Source organism: Aplysia californica, unplaced genomic scaffold, assembly GCF_000002075.1.
Source record: "Aplysia californica isolate F4 #8 unplaced genomic scaffold, AplCal3.0 scaffold00510, whole genome shotgun sequence".
Classification (NCBI taxonomy): domain Eukaryota; kingdom Metazoa; phylum Mollusca; class Gastropoda; order Aplysiida; family Aplysiidae; genus Aplysia; species Aplysia californica.
The window spans coordinates 155,178-177,375 of record NW_004797780.1 but is presented as its reverse complement, the minus strand read 5'-3'; the positions used below and the strand labels follow the sequence as shown (position 1 = coordinate 177,375).

Here is a 22,198-nt window from a genome sequence, read left to right as displayed (position 1 = left end):
TGTTACAAGAGAGTAACAAACATAAAAAAGAAGAAGGGGAGATAAGGACGATAGATGTTTGATAGGAAACAAGAAGTAAACAACACCAGAGCACCCGCCAACCACCCACTGTAAGAGTCTGAGACACTGTGGAACTGACCTCGTGGAACCCTCGTATCAAACTCTCTGTCTGCTCGGTGACGCCACGCTCCAGCCTCCACTTGACCATCTTCTCGATGTATTCTTTCTTGTTCTTCTCCGTCACAGCCATGTTCTTCCCGTTGGGCTTCAGCTCACGCTCCGTCACCTGCCGGAGGAATACAACAAACAACATGTTGGAAGTTTCCAGTCTTCTAATTGGTCGCTTTTAAGCACAAGGGGGCTATCCTGAAAAATGCTGTTTTGAGAAAATCAAAGGTAAAGTTTTAGCCCCTTGTTCAGTTTCTTTAGAAGATAAGGAGAGTTTTCTCTATAACTAAACAAATATACACACCAATGAAACCAAACTTTTCCTACAAGTAGGGCAATGCCCACTTTTGGTGTAGGTCAAGAATTCTGGGAACCCACGAAATCTGGGTTAGCACGCTTGTCCTTAAAAGCGACCAATTCTTCTTCTTGTTCATCTTTAAAAGGACATCCCAGTCTCTAGTGTAAAGGCTGTTGTTCGCTACAGGTTCTCTGTGCCACAATTGAGTTTTGGGTCTCTCTGCCCAGGGTTGAGCAAATATTTCTTCTCTGAAATTCAAAGCCTTTTTGTTTGTTTGTCTGTTTAGGTAAAGAGAACCACATCGACACAATAACAGTCATTTAGTGCTGCAAAAGTAAGACAACAAAAAAATAAGAGAGAGTGAAAGAAAAGAAGTGGGACGTACTAGAGGCGCCCTCCAACCACCCACTGAGACTGTTCACTGAAAACTGTTATGCAGGAGGGAATTAGGCAAATGTTCACCATGAAAAGAAATACATTAAAATAGATGTGGGCAGCTGTGAAAGTACAATTTGACATAAATGTGAACATGAAGAAAAGAATGACTCAAATAAGCCAGTTGCTGTCGCATAGTTACACAATATATGACAATGCTTGAGTTCAAGTTAGGTCCACCTTTACTCTTTACTTCTACTTTCAACAATGGCAACCCCCATGCAGCACAGTGCCAAGACTGGTGCATGTGTGTATATGTGTGCGGGGCAGGGGGGGGGGGGGGGGGAGGGGAGGGCGGCAGAACTTCAAAATGACAAATTAAGAGTCGAATAAGGTGTTAAACTAGAACCAAACCAAACAGAATCTTTAGTTAAGCCCTTGCCCTCTTCAAAACGAGTCCTCTTGATGACTACTTTGAGCTTAGGGAAAAGGAAAAAAGGTCACTCATTTTGAAGACAGTGAGTTCTTGCCACAAGGTCAGATGATTAACCAGCACCCTACAAAGAGATCCTGCTGCATTTGGCCACACTCAGTGAATGAGAAGAGGCAAGATTGTTGTAGGATAACTCGTGGCTGCTTCACCACAATAACACTCCTGTTCACAATGCTGCGTAAGGTCATATGAACGCGGTGGACATATTTAACATTTCAATTTGGTAGGGATTAATTTTGAATTTTGCTCTGAAGGCTGCCAAAGTCTATTCTTATCGATTTTAAACCACCAAGGGATCTTTAAAGTGTGCAATTTGCACAAGGTAGACCTGCATGTTTGCCGACAATCATCTGAAATCCGCCAATCGTGACCCGACCCGCGAACCGGCCGATGCTATCGCTAGGCCCGCCTGTATCAGTCAATGTGCGTAGTGCGAGGCCTGGCCGACTGCCAGCGACCCCTTTTTCTCCCGTCGGCTTCGTCGGCACTTTCGCTTTCGTGCCGACCGCCGACGCGCGCACCGCCGACGTCGGCGTTTCATACATAATTGTCAGAACCTAAGTAGAAATGCGAATACGAAAAAGGACGACAACCTAAATTATCTAGTTTCAGTTTCGTGCTCGAGCGGCCATTTTGAATTTCGTTTGTTGACTAATTCAATTGTTCAGATCGTGTGGATTCATTCAAGTCCGACTCTCTTGTTCTAATAGAATCTAGATCTAGATGTAGATTTATATAGATCATTATAGACCTCAGCTGAGTCCCTCTGTTCGGAATTGGATGCGGATTTCTAGTTCAAGGCCTATTCCTTTTCACTTGTTCTACAAGATCTAGATCTATATCTAGATTTATTTAGATTACTAGATCTAGATCTATATGGAGGATTCATATTCCAATTCTATTGTGTTATTGTATCAAACCCTATTATAGCAATGTAGATGTAAGCCATATAGATCTAGATCTAGATCTATATGCTCCTTGTCTGTTTTGGAGTGTGGTTTTTAAATTAATTTTTTTTTTCCATTTAGGACTTGTTTTGGCCTTTTTACATGAGGCCCATTGCAGGTTCTTTTTGGGGGTAGGGTTAGGGTTAGGTCTCTTCTTTATTGTACAAGTGTTTGTTGGGGTGGTCGCTCGTTACTCGGATGTCCTTCCTTATGACACCCACAAAGGCTTTTTTTTTTTGGGGGGGGGGGGGGGGGGCCAAACTCGCGGGCGCAAAATTTTCAGACAATCTGGTTGAGGCTCACATGCAGGTCTAACAAGGGACCTCCGAGATTTTTCGCCAGTATCTGAGAAGGCTAGGTGTTAGATTTTACCAACCCTAAGATCCAGGGTGCGGCTGAAAGACAGCAGTAAGAAGGAGCCTAGGACTAGCAGTACAAAGGCTGTAGAAGGAGCCAGGAGCCCAGGGGAGGGGGCAGAAAGTGGAGACGAAAGCAGATGACAGAACATAGTTTACAATCCCCTGAGCATCCAACAGCTCTTGGACAGGAACAGCGTCACCAAGCGAGAACAACCTCCCTATTCACCTGACCAGTGGAAGATGATGCCTCTCACACTGAAGAAAGTGATCAATATGGCCTTCACCTTTGACCTTGACCACAATCCTGCTCGTTGAAAGCCGCCCACTCCAAGAGTTATTTTCTAACTCTTTGAACTGCTCGTACCTTGCAAAAATATGTGCCTTGAAAAATTGTCTAAACTCCATACACACTGAAAGTAATTGTGACAGTTTTCCCCAAACAGACTAAAAATTTTGTGTTGATTCCTTGCTCATTCTTCAGTGCTCATCGCTGAACAGTAATAAAAAAGGGGGTGCAAACAAATTCTAGTAAAAAGTAAATATAAAGGTACGAAACCCAAAAATTACAGTAACACATTTCCAAGATATCGAGTTAGATGATAACAAAATTTGCTATTTCCTCTTTAGCCCATAGCTCATACAGCACACTTTGTCACATTACTTTTCAGACAGACCTCATATAACAAAGGCATCTTGCAAAGTTGATCTATTTTGTTCACTTGTGAAGCTACATATGTGAATGGAAGCAGCAAACTTCTCTTCATCATTATCATCATCCTCCACCTCTTTTACCCCGGGATAGGCCACCAAGAAGGGCTCTCCACCTGTCTCAGTTCCGGGCAATCTTTTCCACCTCCAGCTACATGTGGTCCGTATGCCTGAGATATCACAAACGTCTTCATCATCATCATCGCCTTTCTCACCCTGGATCAGGATATGGGCCATGAACACTTTCCACCTTTCCCTAGCCTGGGCTAGCCTCTTGATGTTGTTTCCATGTCTTCCCACTTTTCTGTACATCAATTTCTGTGACTCTTCTCCAGGCTCTATGTGGTCTTCCCCTCGATATATTACCCTGTGGGCTCCAATCTAACACTTTCCTTGCTATGAAGCTGCTAAACTTCCTGAGAGTATGTGTAATCCATCGTCACCGCCTTCTTCCCACCTCATCTCTGACTGGGTTCTGTCTTGCTTTCCTTAACACTTCCTCGTTGGTGACCCTGTCTGTCCATCTGATCCTCAGTAACTTCCTTAAACACTTGTTCGAGAAAACCTGAATCCTCTTTATATATGCACGTCTGAGATGTATTCCATATATCACATCCATACAACAAGACTGACTTCACATGTGAAGTGCCTTACCTGGCCAAAAACTTCCTCGCTGACCGCGAAGGTGAGGTTGAGGTCCACCTCGCTGATGTCGTTGTCCTTGATCCACAACAGACTCTGGTGGAACTCCATGTCCAGAGACTCCACGTCCTCCAGGGACAGGGGGCTGATGGGACACCAAGGGAAAAACAATTAGGTCAAGGACACTCGTTTAACCAGGGGAAAACAATAAGCTCAATCACACTCATTTAACGAGGGAAAAACAGTCATTTAACCAGGGAAAAAAATAATTAGCTCAATCACACTCATTTAACCAGGGAAAACAATTAGCTCAATCACGCTCATTTAACCAGGGAGAAAACAATTAGGTCAAGGACACTCGTTTAACCAGGGGAAAACAATAAGCTCAATCACACTCATTTAACGAGGGAAAAACAGTCATTTAACCAGGGAAAAAAATAATTAGCTCAATCACACTCATTTAACCAGGGAAAACAATTAGCTCAATCACGCTCATTTAACCAGGGAGAAAACAATTAGGTCAAGGACACTCATTTAACCAGGGAGAAAACAATTAGGTCAAGGACACTCATTTAACCAGGGAGAAATAATTAGCTCAATCACACTAATTTAGTAGGGTATTCCCCCCCCCTCCCTTTCGATAACATTTTATGGTACTTGCAACACAATTAGGTCATATGAGTGCCAGAGATTAGAGAAAAAAGAATAAGGTCAATGACACTCATTTAGTTGGGTTCCCCCCTCCCTTTTGATAAAAGTTTTATGGCACTTGCAACACAATTAGGTCATATGAGTGCGGAAGATTAGAAAAAAAAAGAATTAGGTCAAAAAGACTTATTAAGGTTGTTTTTTTTTGGTTTGTAAAAATTTTTGGTAAGAGTTTTATGGCACTTGCAACACAAATAGGTCATATGAGTGTTGAAGATTAGAGATGTTACGAGAGAGTAACAAACACAAATAAAAAGAAGGGCGATAGATATAGGAAAGAAGGAGCAAACCACACAAAAAAAAGTTGGGAAACATAATCTTAACTGATACAACCACAAGGCATACACATTAAACGTTTTATTAGAGGTCATAGGTCTATCTGTGCCAGCAACATAAATGGGAGCAAAAAAGCAAAAATTATTTCTTCACATTAAGAAAAGTTCGGTGAATTAGTGCGGTTTAGTTTTAGTAAGAGTTTTACAGCACTTGCAACAGAAATAGGTCTCATATAAAGGCCGAACAACAGAGGTGCTGATAGAGAGAACATACTCGAGAGAAAAATGCAAAGAAAAGAAAGAAAGATAAAGATGACAGACGTTTCAAAGGAAAGAAGGAGTAAACCACACTAGAGCACCAGCAAACCACCCACAAAGTTAGGTACATCACTCACACTCTGAGCACGGCTTTGTAGAACGGCCGAGTGAAGAAAGCATCGAGCAGATACTGATGTACCAGGGCCAGCCCCAGCACGCGTCCAGAGAATCGAAACCTGCCGACGAAAACGTTCATGATTTGTTTTTTTAGTAGAGGTTTTACAGCGCTCGCAACTGCATAAGGTCAAATAAGCGCCAGAAGATTAGAGGTGTTACAAGAGAGTAATAAACATAAAAAAGAAGGAGGGGATATAAAAACGATAGATGTTTGATAGGAAAGAAGAAGCAAACCACACCAGAGCACCCGCCAACCACCCACAAACGTTCATGATTATTTACTTCGCAACGCAACTTACATAAATATAGCTATGAAATCTTCCATGACCCATTTTACAAAAAATTTTCCTTCAGTGCCACGAATTATGGGCTCTTTTGGAGCTCTTCCCAAATTTGAAATAGGAAATAGACACATTACGACATTTTATTCAATATTTATTTATTTTTTTAAACTTCAAAATCAATCACTTATCGGAGAAAAACAAATGTCTGATGTGGAACCCCCACCCCCCCTTAAAAAAACCCAAAACAACTTCCTGTTTGACCATCAATTTTCCTTGAACAACAGTTAGCCTGATCTCGCTTATTTTTTTTCAACATCATTTCTGGCCCATCAAAAGCTGCAATACCTTATAATATTCTTCTTAAACATCCAGGTGTAGCAATAATTTATACAGAAAGGACAGCACAAGAGAAAGCAGCACTGCATCACTCACCACTCATGCGCGTTCTCCACAAAGGTGGACAACGGGCTGACCTGCACCGTGTACGTGTCATTGGCCGAGTACTCAAACAGGCCGTAGTACGGGTTGAACAGCTCGCGAGACAACAGGAAGAAAAATTCTCTAGACGGGCCACCATAATCCAGCCTGTACGAAGAGGAGTGAGAACACAAAAAGGGCATCTTTTTTAGTTTTTCAGTTTTAGTAAGAGTTTTACGGCACTTGCAACAAAATTAGGTCAAATAAGTGCAGAAGATAAGAGGTGTTACATGAGACCAACAAACATAAAAAAGAAAGAGGAGATATTAGGACGATACTTATTTGATAGAAGAGAGGGAGCAAACCACACCAGAGCACCCGCCAACCATCCACAAGGGCATCTTTAATTAGAGTTTTAAAAGTATGTGGAGCAGTGTTTTGAATGAAGAAAAGCACAGGTACGCCATTTACTGACAGATAATTTTCTGACAATGACAGTACCATCACCGTCTGTATTTGTTATACATACTACTTTTAAAGGAAGTTTATCTTGACAACTCAGAAAACTGCATTCAGATCTTAAGGCTAACACAACTAAAAAATACAAACTTCTCCAAGGTAAAAATTTGCTCCACAGGGCAAGCAAACACAATAAATATCAAAAGGTTTGAGAGGCGGGAGTATGTCTTCGTACCCCTATAGAAAAAGATGGATGACATTTGAGTGATTGCAAAGACAGTATGATGACTCGTCCAAGGCCAAAACGAACAAACAAAACAAACTCCAAATAAATCGCTACCTTAGAGTAACAAAGTTCTATCTGCCCTGTACATAGTTTTAAAAAATTTGACATAAAAAAATTTGAGCTTCACAACATGTCAAGCTTTTTCGAATACAATTCTTTGAATGCCTTGATAACAACACCAAATAATCTTTCCATTTTGATAGAGCAAATAGAACATTTGATTTCTGATGTGGTCTTAAAAGCTCAAAACGGCTAAAAATGTCAGATAGAACTTTGTAATTCTAAGGTAACAAATTGCATATAAAAGGAGGAAGAGCAAGGAACTCACCCCTCTTCACCAGCAAAAGTGATGTACAGCTTGTTCTTTTGGAGTTCCTTCTTTGGAGTTGACATGACTTTGTTGAAAGCATCTTCCAGAACATGGTCACGACGGACAGTCAGTCTGAAGGGATATAACAAGATATTTATATTTTCCCCCCTAAAACTTCTTCCTTTTCCTTTCACATCCCAATCTCAAAAGGAACAAATAATCTGTATAATGTATTTTATCTTGTGTGAATGAAGTATGCATGTCGCCCAGTGATCATGTGATCAATGTAAAGCGCTCAGAGCTTACACTCGTGTAGGATAGAGCACAATTTTAAGGTAAACAATTATTATCTATCATCATTATTATTAATGTGAATGGAGTTGAGAATGAAACTCCTTGGTACACACATCATACACGATCATCTTATGCACTCTTCTTAAGCCAGTGCAATTGAGCCATGAGCAAAATTTTTAAAGTAAAGTCTTTATACAATTTTTAAACAAATTAATTACAAAAAAATAACCCAACCAGGTAGCCATCCCATACCAGATTAGCAAGCATTGTCAATAATGTAAAAATCCTCTGCTCAGATGAGTTGATGACTTACTTTAACCTCCCTGGACCCTGGCCGTAGCCTTTCGACTCCAGCTTTCTGTAAAAGTTTCTCAGTTTGGCTTGGAAATCTCGTTTGTACGGAGCTGGCACTCTGCCAGGAAGTCGTTGTACTGAAAGAATTTGAATAAGAGATACACATGAGGTCAACTGAACTGAGATAAGAGAACCACATGGACACAATACCAGATAGTAGAAAGCAAGGATAAAGCAAGGCAGACAGAAACAACAGGGGGGGGGGGGAAAGAAAAGAAGTAGGACCTACCAGTGGTGCCTGCAGTGAAGTCAGACTTTAGTTTTAGTAAGAGTTTTACGGCATTTGCAACACAATAAGGTCATTTAAGTGCCGAAGATTAAAGGTGTTACAAGAGAGTAACAAACACAAAATAGAAGGAGGAGAGATAAGGGCGATAGATGTTTGATAGCACAGAAGGAGCAAACCACACCAGAGCACCCGCCAACCACCCAGTCAGCAAATATAAAAAGATTTCAGAAAAGAGAGTATGTCGCCAAACCCCTACAGTTCAAGATGGACGATCGCAAAGAGAAAAGATAACATAACATAGATAAATCTTTATTGTTCAGATGCTGGCATGTTGGTTTGGTATTTCACACACACACACACACCCACAATCATAAAGTGGTTACCCATGTAACCTTTGCGGTCATCTGACCCCAAGATCTCTCAAGTGAGTAGCTGGCAGGTGCTCTGTTATGGTTTGTTTCTTTTTTTTATTATCAAGAATCTATCATCCTTATCTCTCCTTCTTTTCTTTGTTTGTTACTCTTTAGCAACACCTCTTTTCTTGGACACGAAATGACCTGATAGTTTTGTAAACTCTTACTTAAAAAAAAAGACAGAACTCTGAAACGCCTGTAACCTCTATCAGCTTCACAATGTGCTCTCACCTGGCGAGCCCTGTGGTGACTGTGCTGCGGCCTCCATGCCAGGGTTGCTACGGGAGCTGACAGTCGGTGGCACATATGACATGATCTCGTTCTCAAACAGGCTGAAACATAAGATGGAAAATGAGGATATAATAATAATAATTATAATAATAATAATAACTAGCACAAATTACTGTTCACCAACAAGTTTTATGAGCTTAACAATCTATTTTAATACTACTTCTTCTACTACTACTACCACTGCTACTACTACTAAAGTTATTCCCGCATCCGATCCGGACATTGGTTATTGCCTTGTTAGTGAGACAACTTCCTGGGTCTTCGGCATATTGTGGTAGGGTGGCCAGTTCCTTTCTACGCTGCCTTTACTACTTCCCCAACTTGAAGTCAGGTATCCATTACTGCAGGGTCGGCAGTAGGGGGTGAAAAAAATATGTGTCCGAACCGAGGCTCAAACCCGGACTTTCCGCTTTGTACACAAGTGCACTACTACTAGCGTTTAAATAGCGCATATCCACGCTCTACAGCACGCTCTGTGCGCTTTACAACTATTATTACCCCTTCAGACTCTAGAGCACTCAGAAACACTCTCGGCTTCCTGGGAAGCATACAGTGCAAGCAGGCGATTAAGTACTCAAACACAAACAAAGTGATAAGTTCTTTTGCTGTCTATAGCCGAGTACCCATTAGGACACATCATTGGGCCTCTGATGGGATTCAAACCTATGGGCGATAACATAGAGAAATCCGAAACTTTAGCGGCTGAAGATCGATGCTGACAAGCGCCAGTAGGTGTCTGCTTGACTCCAAATAGAGGGCGGCTAAGGCCTAGATCTAGATCTAAGAAAAAAATTACACCATAACACAGCTGGTATATTATGAATTATTTATTTGGGGGGGGGGGGGGGGGGGGAACCATGAATTTCCTAAGATGTAATTCTGCTCCTTTGCCACCCTAGTTTGACGACGCTGATTTAAAAAATGTAATTAGTTTTTGTTTATGTGAAGCACCTGCTCTGAAATGACCATTTAAAATTGTCCTCAGTCCAGTCGGGTGATGTCAGGCAAACCGCGAACCCGAGTTGGCGTCGGCGAGACAACATTGAGAGTTCACAACCCCAGTGCTCTTTTGTCGTATCTCCACTTTTAATAACAGTCAAAACAGTTCATAACAAAGAGTGAGCTTTAAAAAAGTCACACTTTCACTGTTAAGAAAATGGAGGTACGATAAGAAAGCACTGAGGTCGCGAGTAGACAGCAAGGCCCCCTTTATGCCTTAAATCGACAACCTATTTCTCACAAAATCCCATTCCAAAATCGTCATCTATCCAATCCCCCAGCCTATAACCCGTTTATGCCTGTAAATGGAGATTTATGAGAAGCAGGAATGCCCTTTCCCTCCCACACCTGCTCTAATACTCAATGCTCAGGCCTGGCAGTGAAGGCGCTAAAAGTTCAACTACCTGATCAGACCAACCGTACACCAGAACCCTGAAACTGACAAGACGAGACCAACCTCAGCCCCATAACCAGATGACTTACCTAAGCATTAAGGTGAGCTCGATGTCATTGGACAGTCTCTCCAGCATGTCCACGCCCCGCACAGAGATCTTGTTGATCTTGTCGCGAAGGCCCGAGCTGGACGTGTACTGAGGACATCGGTCGTGCAGCATCTCCTCGATGTTGGGCTGCCGCAGGAACAGCACCACTTTCTCGTTGTAAGCTGAAAACAGCGACACAAGTTTTAGTTTTATCCAATTAGAGTATTACGGCACCTGCAACACAGTTAGGTCATATCCGCTGCTCAGTGTTAGGCTCCCGTCATTCGTCACTTTTTCAAAATGGCGTATGGCGGAGGTTTTCACTAAGAACTCGATGAAAGTTCTGAAGAGTAGAGGTGTTACTAGTGTTTTGGGTTCGTAACATACAAAGGGAAGAAGGGCAGAGGATGATATAGAGGTGCTATTGGAGAGTAACATAGAAAGAAACAAAGGAGAAAGAGATAAGGATGATAGATTGATAGGCGAGAAGAGGCAAACTGCACCAGAGCACCTGCTAACCACCCTCCAGCAAAACAACACTAAGACATTATTGAGTTTGGGAAAAGAAAATCAGATCCACACAATTATGGTGATTTGGTGTTGGGAAAAAAATCAAGATAGAAAGATGCCACACACACACTTGAGTCACTGTAAAGAGAAAAAAAAAAAGGTTCCGAGGAATTGTGTAAAAATTTAAGACACAAAATAACATTGAGTGACGACCCCTGCCGAATCCTAGCACATCAAACTAAAAACTAGAAACAAAAAACATGACAATCAAAGTTGTGAATTATGTTCGTCTATACAACACAAAAACATAACATTGAGCTACATACCTGTAGGTATTGCTGCAGCAGTTTCATTGAGAGGCTGTCGAGGCGGTGGGACAGGCTGCAGACAGACAAACATGGACACGGTACTTGAAAACCAACATTGCAATACTAACTTGAAACAAGTAACAATTTAGTTTTCAGTTTTAGTTAGAGTTTTATGGCACTTGCAACACAATCAGGTCATATAAATGCCAAAGATTTAGAGGTGTTATCAAAGTGTTGTTTTTGAGTTTATTGATCCAGAGAGGAGTTATTGGAGTGTAACAGACAAACAAAAGAAGAAGGAGAGAAAAGGACGTTAATTGTCTGATACAAAAGAAGGAAAAGAGAAAAGGATGTTATATGTCTGATATAAAAGACAGAGCAAACCACCACACCAGAGCACCCTCCAACCACCCACAAGTGACAGTTCATGACAGAGTAAGACAATTCAGTGTCCCTGACCAAGGATGCTGAAAGATGGACTGAAAGCGCCATTTCAAATAGAGAAAAAAAAAATGTACAAAAGAGTTGCGGTGGGAGTGGGTGGGGGTGTTGGGTGGGGAGGAGGAAAAAGGATACAAAATTTAAAGGAAATGTTTGCAGACGTCACTTCATGTAAAATATTTGCTATCTTTCACCCTTCATGAGGCCAAATACTTTGTGGATTGAAAGATCTTGTGCAATTTAACACAGAGTAAGTGTGTAACTTAACAAGAATATAATTAGATCTCACCCGTAGATTCATAGAAATTCCTGCCTTTTAAATTTATTTATCATTTTTATCAAATACAAATTTTTATGCCCCCGCCCACATCATTCTGATAATTTACAAGGCAGGCTTCCGACCTTGCCAGCAAGGCCCAATCCAGACTGAAAGAGATACAGCATCCCTGCAGAAAGACCGAAATACTCCATAAAAATGGTCTCCCCACTCAGGAATCAAACTCGGGTCTCCTGCGTGCGACAGCCAAGGGCGTAACTGCTTCACCACAGACGCCAATCCTGCCTTTCTACGCGCTCAAGTTCTTCCAAATTGAAATACTAATACACACATCCCCTCCAAGCCTTTTGGTATCACAGAACACAAAGAGTTAAAGTAAACAGAAAAGAGAAATCTGCCATAAGCTGACAAAACGCCTTTTTTTTAATTCACAGCAGTATCGGGAAAAAGTTCTTTTTTGTCAGCGTAACCATTGAAAAATAGCATTCTTTCAAAATTTGAATTAGAATATATTTTAAAAAACTAGTCACAGTTTCACTTTGACTTTTTAACACAAGTAGGGTAGCTGATCAGGCTTTCGATTCACCAAATAAAAAATTTTGGTGCCAAAATGAAAAAATGCGTTTTGTCAGCTTGCGTTAGAAACCCCAACACTGACCACATCCAGCTGAGACGGCTCCACAGAGCGCACTGAGGCTCGTGTCCTTGGGGCTGGCGTTTGAAGGAAGTCTGGGTTGATCAACGGCACATCGGTAGGAAGACGCGGGTCCATAAATGTTGTCGTCCTCATCACATGGTCAATAAAAAATGCCTGAAACACACACACACACATAAGTAATCTTGTGATAGCTTCTTTAACTTTCTTTTCTCTTTTTGTTTTGGCATTTCATACATATAAGAGAAAAAAGACCCTGACTTTGGAAATATGGTATGTTGTAACGTTCACACTCGCAGTGTCATGAAACAAAAAGTTGGTAGAACCAAAAAGAGGGCAGTAAGTAAAATAACAGACAGGAAAATAGTAAAAAAGGGGAAATGGAAGAGCACTGATCTATGAAGAAGACAGAACAAAAGCATGAATGTTTGTGAGGTAAAAGAATTTTTCTTCTCGATCATATCACACTTGAAGTCCAGTACCTTATCTATATACTAGGTTGTCCTGCTCATTTCATCTGTTGGCCCCTACAGCTTCAAGGTAAAAATCTTTCACAAAGGCTGAACACAATTTAATGTGAAGCATGCTGACAAAATGAGTTACTTCTTTGATTCGAGCCCTATGGAAATAGTTACATCACATTTTCAGGAGAAGATTAAAAATTCATAAGTATGAAATAATAAAAGGCCTGTTATAGTTAAAGAATATGGCATCAATAAAAAAATCTACAAATTTTACCCTTGTGTTGGTTTTTGACCAATATCTCCATTTGGGGATTGCGAGAAGAAACTCGTTTTGTCAGCACTCCTTACAAATGAATTTGGAAAACGATGACAAAGAAGGAGGCAAATACTGCAGGCTGCCCATTCAAAGCTGGACAGAGAGAGAAAAGAACACAAGGAACAGATCTTCAGGAAGAAACAAGATACAAATCAAGGACATAAACTATTTGTGCGTTTACCTTCCCGGACTTGTCGTACTTCATCTGCCATCGACGTGGCAACTCTTTTGACGTATCACAGAACAAATTCACAAAGGACACCAGATCACGGTTGTGTTGGTACCTGCAGGGACAGAAAAACACATGAGCCACGAGGCAGCCAGACTATACAAGAGTCATTAACTCAACTAAGATAGAAGAAGCCTTTCCATTGATGTCCTCCTCTCCCTTAACATTTTTAACTCATCCCACAACTACAACATTTCATTAATTGATAGAGGTACAGGCTAACTCGTAACTTTTCAGTTTCTCTTGAGTTTGAGTAAAAGAAGCAAATCGACACAGCATAGTGCTGGGAAGAAGCAAGACTGAAAGACAGAAACAACAGAGGGAAAGAATACAAGAAGACCTAACAGTGGTGCACTTCAATCACCTGCTCAGTTTCTCTCACAACTCCCCCAATTTCACTTTATGCCCCCTGCCCCCGCAAAAAAGGAGACAATGTTAATGAACCAATAGGAGCAGTCTCAAGGGGAACAGCCTGTCTAGACCTTTACCTCTCAAAAGAGCGTGGTTCCCGGCGTATTTTTGTGATCATGTGTTTGAGCTTGCTGTTTCGGTTGTAGTCCACCATGGCAGCCTGTGGGGAGGAAGCAGATAACCATATTGATAAATTTACTATGCATTCTTTTGATTTTCTGTGTCTCTACATTACTAATACCTTTGTGAAAAACATAAGTCACTGAGCATACACCAATAAAATATGAACAAATATTCCCCCTCTATAAATTCCCCAGTTCTATTTTCTTTCCTTAGGTAGAGATGAAAAAGAAAACATTAATATTGATGACAAATTTTTGCAATATATTATTCATCATAACATTTGACTAGTCTGATATTAGCATCCTGTACCATTAATAAAAGTTCCCCACTGTTTGAAATCATAAATATCCATTGCAAATATTTTTTTAGAACGCCATGATGAAAAGGGTATTTCTTAAAATTGGAATTAAGTGCAAATACTGAAAAAATCCCCCCAAAACCCCACAATGCCCTGCTACTTCATTAATGATAAAACAATCACAATTACAACATTTTAACAAGATCATCCTCTCCCTCTTCTCTGAAGATAGAACAGTCAGTTCTTGTACTAAGCTACATGGAAGTCTGAATTTTCTCATTAGTACTGCAAAATTATTCTTAGCCTGGGTTTCTTTTCTCAAATCCAGATGTTATTTCAAAATGACTTTTTCCACACCTCTCACTAACCAGCCGTCAGCTTCAACAACAGCAAACACCAGTAAAAAAAAAAATTTTTTTTAGTAGAGGTTTTACGGCGCTCGCAACTGCATAAGGTCATATGAGCGCCAGAATATTAGAGGTGTTACAAGAGAGTAACAAACATAAAAAAGAAGAAGGGGAGATAAGGACGATAGATGTGTGATAGGAAAGAAGAAGCAAACCACGCCAGAGCACCTGCAAACCACCCACATCTCCATTTTTAATAACAGTGAAAACAGATCATAACAAAGAGTGAACTTAAGAAAATGTCACACTTCTACTGTTGAAAAAAATGGAGATATGACAAGAAAGCACGGAGGTCGCTCGGTGGGTCAATCAGTCACCTCACCTCATTTGCCTGCAGCATGGGGAAGAAGTCTGGTCGGGTGAGGAACTTGACCGCCGGGTACTTGTGGACGCTGCGCTCGCTCCTGTCTGGCGCTGGCTCCGCGGGGCTCACTGGACTCGCACTCACCTCCGGTTCCGCCGTCGCACCTGGGGGGGTGATGAGATGGCATGAGTTGGTTGGCTGGGGGTGGGGTGAGGGGGACAGAGACAGAGACAGACACAAGATAGATACAACAAGGGGAAGGAAAAAAAGGACATCAGTTATAGTGGCATGCTCCAATCATCGACATATCGTCGCCCGAATCACGTTCTACCGCAACCGCCATATCACCCGAAATCGGGTCTAAAATACAACCTGGTTACAATTCTTACATTCTAAATTCTGTCAAAATCTGGATTCGATATCTTTAATAGCCACCGAGATAACCGTGGGTCGTGAGGTATGCACCCTCTTGAATATAATTCAGAATCACGTACTAATGCAAGGGATGATACGCTAGTACGTTGACCGTCTCTTCCATCGTTTGTAAACATGCTCATGTTGATAAGTCACGTACAAACATAAGTAACAAGAATCTCACTATTAATCTACGTGATTGCTGCATTGAATTAATAATTTTCATGACCATTTCACGTAAACTTTCTCTCTCTCTCCTCTGCTTCCCCATCTCCCGTCTCTCTTTCCTTTCCCCTCCCCCTCTCTTTCTCTCTCTCAAACTTGCACATAAATCAAAAACTTGCTCCCAGTCTATGTTGTTGTTTTGCCGATTCAACCTCTTTTCATTGTACTGATTCATCCATTTGTGAAACTCAGGCACCAGTAAATACTGGTAAAATGCCTCACCATGCTTTTTTCTTTCAAAATAAAATAACGTAACTGTATACGTAAACTTTCTCTCCCTCTCTGATGCAAGAAATTAGACCATAGAGTAAGCTTTAAAAATAAAAGACATAAATGAAAAGCAGCCACAAAGCTGGACAACAAGTTGAATATTCAGTAACTGAGATATCGGAGGTGAAAATCTTGAATCCCTTAAACGCCCTTTTGATAAACCTTCAACGACCAACTTTCCACATCTTCACTTACAAGGAAATGCAAAACCTGTCATATCGAAAGGATTATGAATAAAAGATAAGAGTGTGAAGAGGAGATAATTCAGCGCTGAGAAAATAATGCAGCAAATGACCCACCGGTACTCATCTCCCTTGAATCCCCGGATGAAACACTCTCCGTGTCCACTTGTCGGCTCTGCGTGATCGTACGACGGATGCTCTGGTACCTGGCACACATAGGGAAGGACAAGTACGTCTCAAAATAAGAAGAAACAGAGAGTATACTCTTTCAAACACAAAGCTGCCAGCTTTAAAAAAACCCCCAAAAACAGACTACCCATGTGGCAGGTCAAGTTCGTAGGCAATGGCCTAGTAACCCTTTCGGAATCCTTTACTTCTGCATTCAATAAATTCAGTTAAAATATTCCAAGTAGATCTGCAACAATAATGTGAAAAATGTTTAACTCACCCAGCACTAATGCCGGTAATATCAGTATGCGCGCTCCAACCCTAACGCCGACAGTATCGGTATGGAAAATTTCACTCTCGTGACCGAAAACACAGCTTTTGTGTGAAGCAGACTATAGCCTTATTGGAAGAGTAACTATTTTCTATTTTTCGTTTGAAACAGAGTATGACCAGAAGAGCAAGCCCAAATTTAGAACAAAGAAAGCTATATTCGTGCACCGTGTGAGGGGGTGCAAAATTTGAACGCACTTCCTTTGTTCGCTTTGTTTACTTTTGACTCTGTATATAGACCTTTTTCCACGGAGTATTGCATAAAAACTATGACATATTTTGCCTTCAAACTTTCAATACACACATATAAAGGTTTGAATAAAATGTGTACCAAATTTTGGTAGGATATGTTAAATTTTTTTTTTTTTTTTTCAATTTTTCAAAAAGTAAAAAATCTCTAGGCAGAGCTGACAATCTGGAAGTGTAGGCCTAGGGTTGAGAGAGTTAACAAAGATCTCAACCTGTGACGGGGGGGTTGCTACAGCTAGTTCAGTATAATCTGAGAGACAATGTGTGTGTGTGTGTGTGTGTGTGTGTGTGTGTGTGAGAGAGAGAGAGAGTATTTGCAAGAAAATGAATTGGTCGCTTTTAAGGACAAGCGGGCTAACCCAGATTTCGTGGGTTTCCAAAAATCTTGACCTACATCAAAAGTGGGCACTGTCCTACCTATATGAGAAGTTGGGTTTCATTGGTGTGTATATTTGTTTGGTTATAGAGAAAATTCTCCTTGTATTTTATAGAGACTGAACAAGGGGCAAAAACTTTACCTTCGATTTTCTCAAAACAGCATTTTTCGGGATAGCCCCCTTGTGCTTAAAAGCGACCAACTGACCTCCTATCCAGCTGCTGCCTCTGCTCTGAGCTGAGCGTCGGTCTACGGTGAACAGTCTGCAAACCCGTCTGAGGTCTCTGCCATGTCGTGGTTCTGTTCACATGGTCAATGTAGAAAATACGGCCATGGCTGTCCACACGAGCCTCCCAACCTGGAGATGAAACATTAAACGTTTCACAGTTTTTTGGTTTTGGACTTTCTTTTTAAAGGTAAGGAGGATTCAATAAATGTGGAAAAAAAATCCTATAAATTGTTATGCAAGTCAATTCAATAAGTGTTATATAAATGGAACGGTTATTAAGTGTACAACACAATATTTTTCACACACATACACTCTTTAAAGACAAAAATGGTACACATTCTTACTGATAAAAATGGTATACACAATACTTTTCAGACGTGAAACCTTTTCCATGACTTTACTGACGAATCTCTTGGATTTATTGTGTCAAAGTGTGAAGATGTTTTCATCAGTCAGAGTAAACTGCTGAGAACATTCCAGCTTTTGTACTAGCACACCAAGGCAGAGGCAGAGTTGATACAGAGTGAGACTGAATACCCCCCCCCCCCAAACAAAAAAAAAAACAAAAAAAAAATCAAACTGAAAATATTTTGTTACTGGAAAGAAGTGGAATAAGTGTTAAATTGAATGAACCTTAATATATTTCAAATAAATAAGAAAACCAGCCAGTTCAACCTCATAAGGAAGTGCCTTCTCAAACATACATACATTAATTAAATACACATAAAGGATAGCAGTGAAAACATTTCTGCGTGACAAATAGCAGACAAGCAGCATGGAACAGACCGGAAGGAAGGGCATCATCTCTGTCATCCACTCTGTGGTACTTTGCTCTGCGTGCTGGTGTGCGCGAGTCTGCACTGCTGCCACCTGGGTGTCACAATATTCAACAAAGGAAAATTAAAATTTGAAACTGTCATGATTTCTTCTGCGAGAACATTTGAGCAAATGTTAAATTTTTTAAACTACTGTCCTAGTCGTCCACCCATTGTCAGGGGAAAAAAGGTTGTCTTACACAGGTGGATATCTTGGACAGTGGCATTATAATATTCTTTTTAATGCAAAGAAAGGAGTAATGGGATGTGGTCGTTTGTACAGGTGATTGTCTAGAACTGGTGGCTGTGAGAGAAGGTTTGACTGAATTATTATTGTCATTATGGACAATAATGTGCATAAAACTTGACAACAGATTAAGTTGGAGTTGCATGCTGAAGTACCAGCTGAGGTATGATGAAGGAAGAGATGACGGCAGAGCAAGAAGAACACTATATTAATTCATAAAAAACACCATAAATTAAATTTTTTTTTCTACACAGATGAAAAAAAAAGTAATCAGGTGGCAGAGAAGAGGGGGGATGGAGCAGCGCCTTTTTTCAAGACCCGGGGGAAATTAATATGAATTCTTTGAAATGTTACATAGGGGAAAACTAAATTGTTTTCTTTTCCAACATTTTTGCATAACAAATTGCTCTTTGATATTTCACTGTGCCCTCATAACAAATTGCTCTTTGATATTTCACTGTGCCCTCATAACAAATTGCTCTTTGATATTTCACTGTGCCCTCATCTTTAACAGTTTGAAAATTTTGCTTAAAAGTTTTAAAAAGAATGAAAAAGACTTCAAGCTACAGTTAAAAAACAAGTCTACATTCAGCTAACAAAACATTTATTCTGAGGACAATCAACAAAGAAACTGATCAATGACAAGCATTTTCATTGAGTGTACCTTGCGCATGTCGCTCACGCCTTTCCCCAGACCTCTCCCTCTGTCCTGGTGTTAAAGAGCTGGAAGAGGAGGTGGACGTTGATGCTTGAGGTTGGGCGGGTGTGCCCGACACTGCACTGTGGACGGACGTAGACAGACCATCAGGACAGTCTGTTCCTCTGCTCCCCACGGGTGGTGCGGCCGCGTTGGGGGAGGAGGACCTGGGTCCAGGGGGCAGAGGAGGGGGTGGCAGTGAAGGGGGTGGCAAGGGTTCTGAAGGGCTGCCCAGTTCACACTCTGTGAAAGAAGGTGGGGAGCTTCCGTCGATAGGCGAACCGGATCGCACGGCATTTGGAGATGATGGCAGCTGAGGAGAAGACGGTGGGTGAGTGGTTTTGATTCTCTGCAGCCGCGTCCACTGCTCTAGCTGCTGGTTGATTTGTTGTCGGTTGAGCTGACGTTCCTCCGTAGACATCTGTCTCTGGCGTGGCAGGAGCTGCGGGGGGCTGGAGGAGCCTCCTAGCTGAGAGAGCCCGTCCACGCTGCGACGTTTCAGCTTGTTCTTGTCGGCCTGATGTGTGGCCAGGCCTGCTGGTTCACTGATGGTAGAGAGAGCCAGGCTGCCCCGAGAGCCTGGGGCATGTTCGATTCGGGCCGCGCCAGGCAGGACTCCGTGTGAATGACCTACAGCCCCTGGGGACGAAGATGATCCCGTTTCAAAGAGCGGCACCAACACTAGGTGAGAGGAGCTGCTTGCTGGGTCCGTTTTGGGTGAATACTGGGACTGTCTGGCAGCAAGAGGGGGTGGGGGCGGATGAGATGAATGCAAACTGTTGAATGAGGGTGGGTGTGGGGGCGGAGCGGACTGTGGGGAGCGGGGCTGGCCCGAGCCTGCCGTAGAGCTGGTGGGTGGCCCCCAGGGGAACAACTCTTGCTCTTTGGTCACAGCTGCATCAGCCCCCGTGTGGGATTCCCCTGATGCAGTCGCATTCTCACCACTGTCTGAGGTAGACTCGGGGAATTCTATGGGGCTGTAGGTTCTCGGTGGCAAGGGAGGCGGAGGCTCTAAAGAGTGTCTCACTTGGTCCGAATTAAACGACATGCTGTGACTCAAAGGTTTTCTTTTCTGGCGATCGATGTTATGGCGGGGAGGTATCGGCGGGGCTGGTTTTTTATATACTCTGGGAGGGAGGGGAGGGGCAGACACTTTGTAAGTCCTAGGAGGGAGGATGGGGGCATCTGACAAGGACGCTCCCGGCGGGTACACAAGCCCTGCAGACTGGACAGACATATCCAGGTCCGAGGCCGATGCACAACTCATCTCCCCGTCCTCTCCCATCGCTCCCAGCACCTGACCATTCTGCACGACATTCTGGTCCCCGTCAGCTGACTGACAGGACGTCTGAGTGTTGACCGAGCCTAGAGTGGACGCTACTGCCGCCATCGCATTGTCCGCGCTTCCATTGGTCTGCACCGGCTGTAGCCCAGAGCCGTCCACGCCGGGCGGGATTGAACCTCCTGAATTGTCGCTCGAGGACACCACTGAGAGTGAGGCTCCAGAGTCCGAGCTGTCAATATGAAGGTCGGAGGTCAAGGCAAGACTGGTCACCTCATCACCCGCACTGACCTCATTGCCTGGGCTTCCTTCGGCTGTCAGTTCGTTCACAATGTCTAAGAAAGTTCCAGAATCCACCACTTGTCTGCCTTCAGAACTCAAGTCTGCACCAGCACTAACACTACGAGAAAACTGCATCTGTGGACTTGAACCCACCACCGCTTCACTGCCACTGGAACCTGGACTGGGCAAACTAGGCAAGCTACTGGTCTCTGCACTGCTCAGCCCGAGGTCCGTGTGTCGATGTCGCATCCTTGAATTTCGAACATCTCCGTCGTCCAAGTGAGGCAAAGGGTTTGGCAAGGACGCCTGACGTGTGAGATCTGATTGAGCTTGCTTCCCCACAGGAGACGACATGTCTGATCCTGTGGACAGTTTAGTCTCCTTTTAGTACAAATTTCAAGCCGCTTGCCACTCAAATAGGACATATAAATGCAGAAGACTAGAAGTGTAACTAGAGGGAGTGAAAAGGGGGGGGGGGGGGGCGGCGAAGGGGGGCAGTCACTTAATAGGTCCTTGGAGAAAGCATGGAGGTATCTGACAAAGACACTCCCGGTGGGTACACAAGCTCCAACTTAATGAAAATAGAACAGAGATTCTTTTATGTAATCCAAAGAAAAGTTCAAAACCCACAGACAAAGATCACATTTGAACTGAAAATGAAAAATTGTATTTTACTGATAAAGGCAAAACACAATTTCTTAAAATGGGAGTGTATTTTGATTCAAAACTATCCATGGAACATTACATCAATTCTTTTTATGTACCATCTTATTTTGCAAATTGCATAGAATTGCGTATGCGTCTATATTTTTGAATGAATGCTCATTAAAAACTCTAATGCCACCTTTCCTGTTTTCTCGGATTGATTACTGCAATGTTCTACTAGCTAACCTACTTTATATCACTTTTAACAAATTACAGCATTTTTCACAATCATACAGCTAGGCTTGTACTTTCAAAAAAGGAAAAGGGAACACATTCCTCCCAGGTTTAGAACATAGCATTGACTCCCTGTGTCAACTAGAATATCGAATAAAATTGTAATATTATGCCACAAGTGAGTCAATAACAAAGTTCCCTTATATCTTAATGATCTTATCCAGATTTAAGTTCCATCTGCATCACTGAGATTAGGTACCGCAGGCGAGCCGTTTTCCAGGCAGACAGCTACGGCTGGAGCCAGATTTGGACAACTTCATCCAACTATTAGCTGGTTTTAATTTTTGTAAACACTAATAAAAATTATACCACTGTTTTCTGTGTCTTTCGTTCTCCAAGGTGAACGAGAAACTGATACTTATGATTGCATATTTAGTTTTTAATTGACTAAAGTTTAACACGGGAAAACTCGGCCGTCTCGCAATTTTGCGTGCTTAGATTTGGGGGGGTACTTGTTTTAAATTTCGATTTCTCAGTCGTGAATCATCGAATTTTCTTGCGGTTTGAAACATAAAAATCTGGGA

The 22,198-nt window shown here is 42.0% G+C and overlaps 1 protein-coding gene across 1 annotated transcript in view; it reads right to left on the bottom strand.

The window, feature by feature from the left end:
* Positions 1-22,198, bottom strand: part of LOC101862527 (E3 ubiquitin-protein ligase HECW2) — a 43,294-nt gene that overhangs the window by 5,743 nt on the left and 15,353 nt on the right. Inside the window, exons 9-25 of the mRNA XM_005106068.3 lie at positions 19,139-21,097; positions 18,199-18,282; positions 17,391-17,541; positions 16,178-16,266; positions 14,988-15,133; positions 13,915-13,997; positions 13,379-13,481; positions 12,421-12,573; positions 11,063-11,117; positions 10,228-10,408; positions 8,686-8,786; positions 7,772-7,889; positions 7,183-7,296; positions 6,125-6,277; positions 5,369-5,467; positions 4,003-4,135; positions 140-286 (exon numbers count right to left, since the gene is read on the bottom strand). Of these exons, the coding sequence (XP_005106125.1) occupies positions 140-286; positions 4,003-4,135; positions 5,369-5,467; positions 6,125-6,277; positions 7,183-7,296; positions 7,772-7,889; positions 8,686-8,786; positions 10,228-10,408; positions 11,063-11,117; positions 12,421-12,573; positions 13,379-13,481; positions 13,915-13,997; positions 14,988-15,133; positions 16,178-16,266; positions 17,391-17,541; positions 18,199-18,282; positions 19,139-21,097 (3,869 nt within the window). The remainder of the gene's footprint in view (positions 1-139; positions 287-4,002; positions 4,136-5,368; positions 5,468-6,124; positions 6,278-7,182; positions 7,297-7,771; positions 7,890-8,685; positions 8,787-10,227; positions 10,409-11,062; positions 11,118-12,420; positions 12,574-13,378; positions 13,482-13,914; positions 13,998-14,987; positions 15,134-16,177; positions 16,267-17,390; positions 17,542-18,198; positions 18,283-19,138; positions 21,098-22,198) is intronic.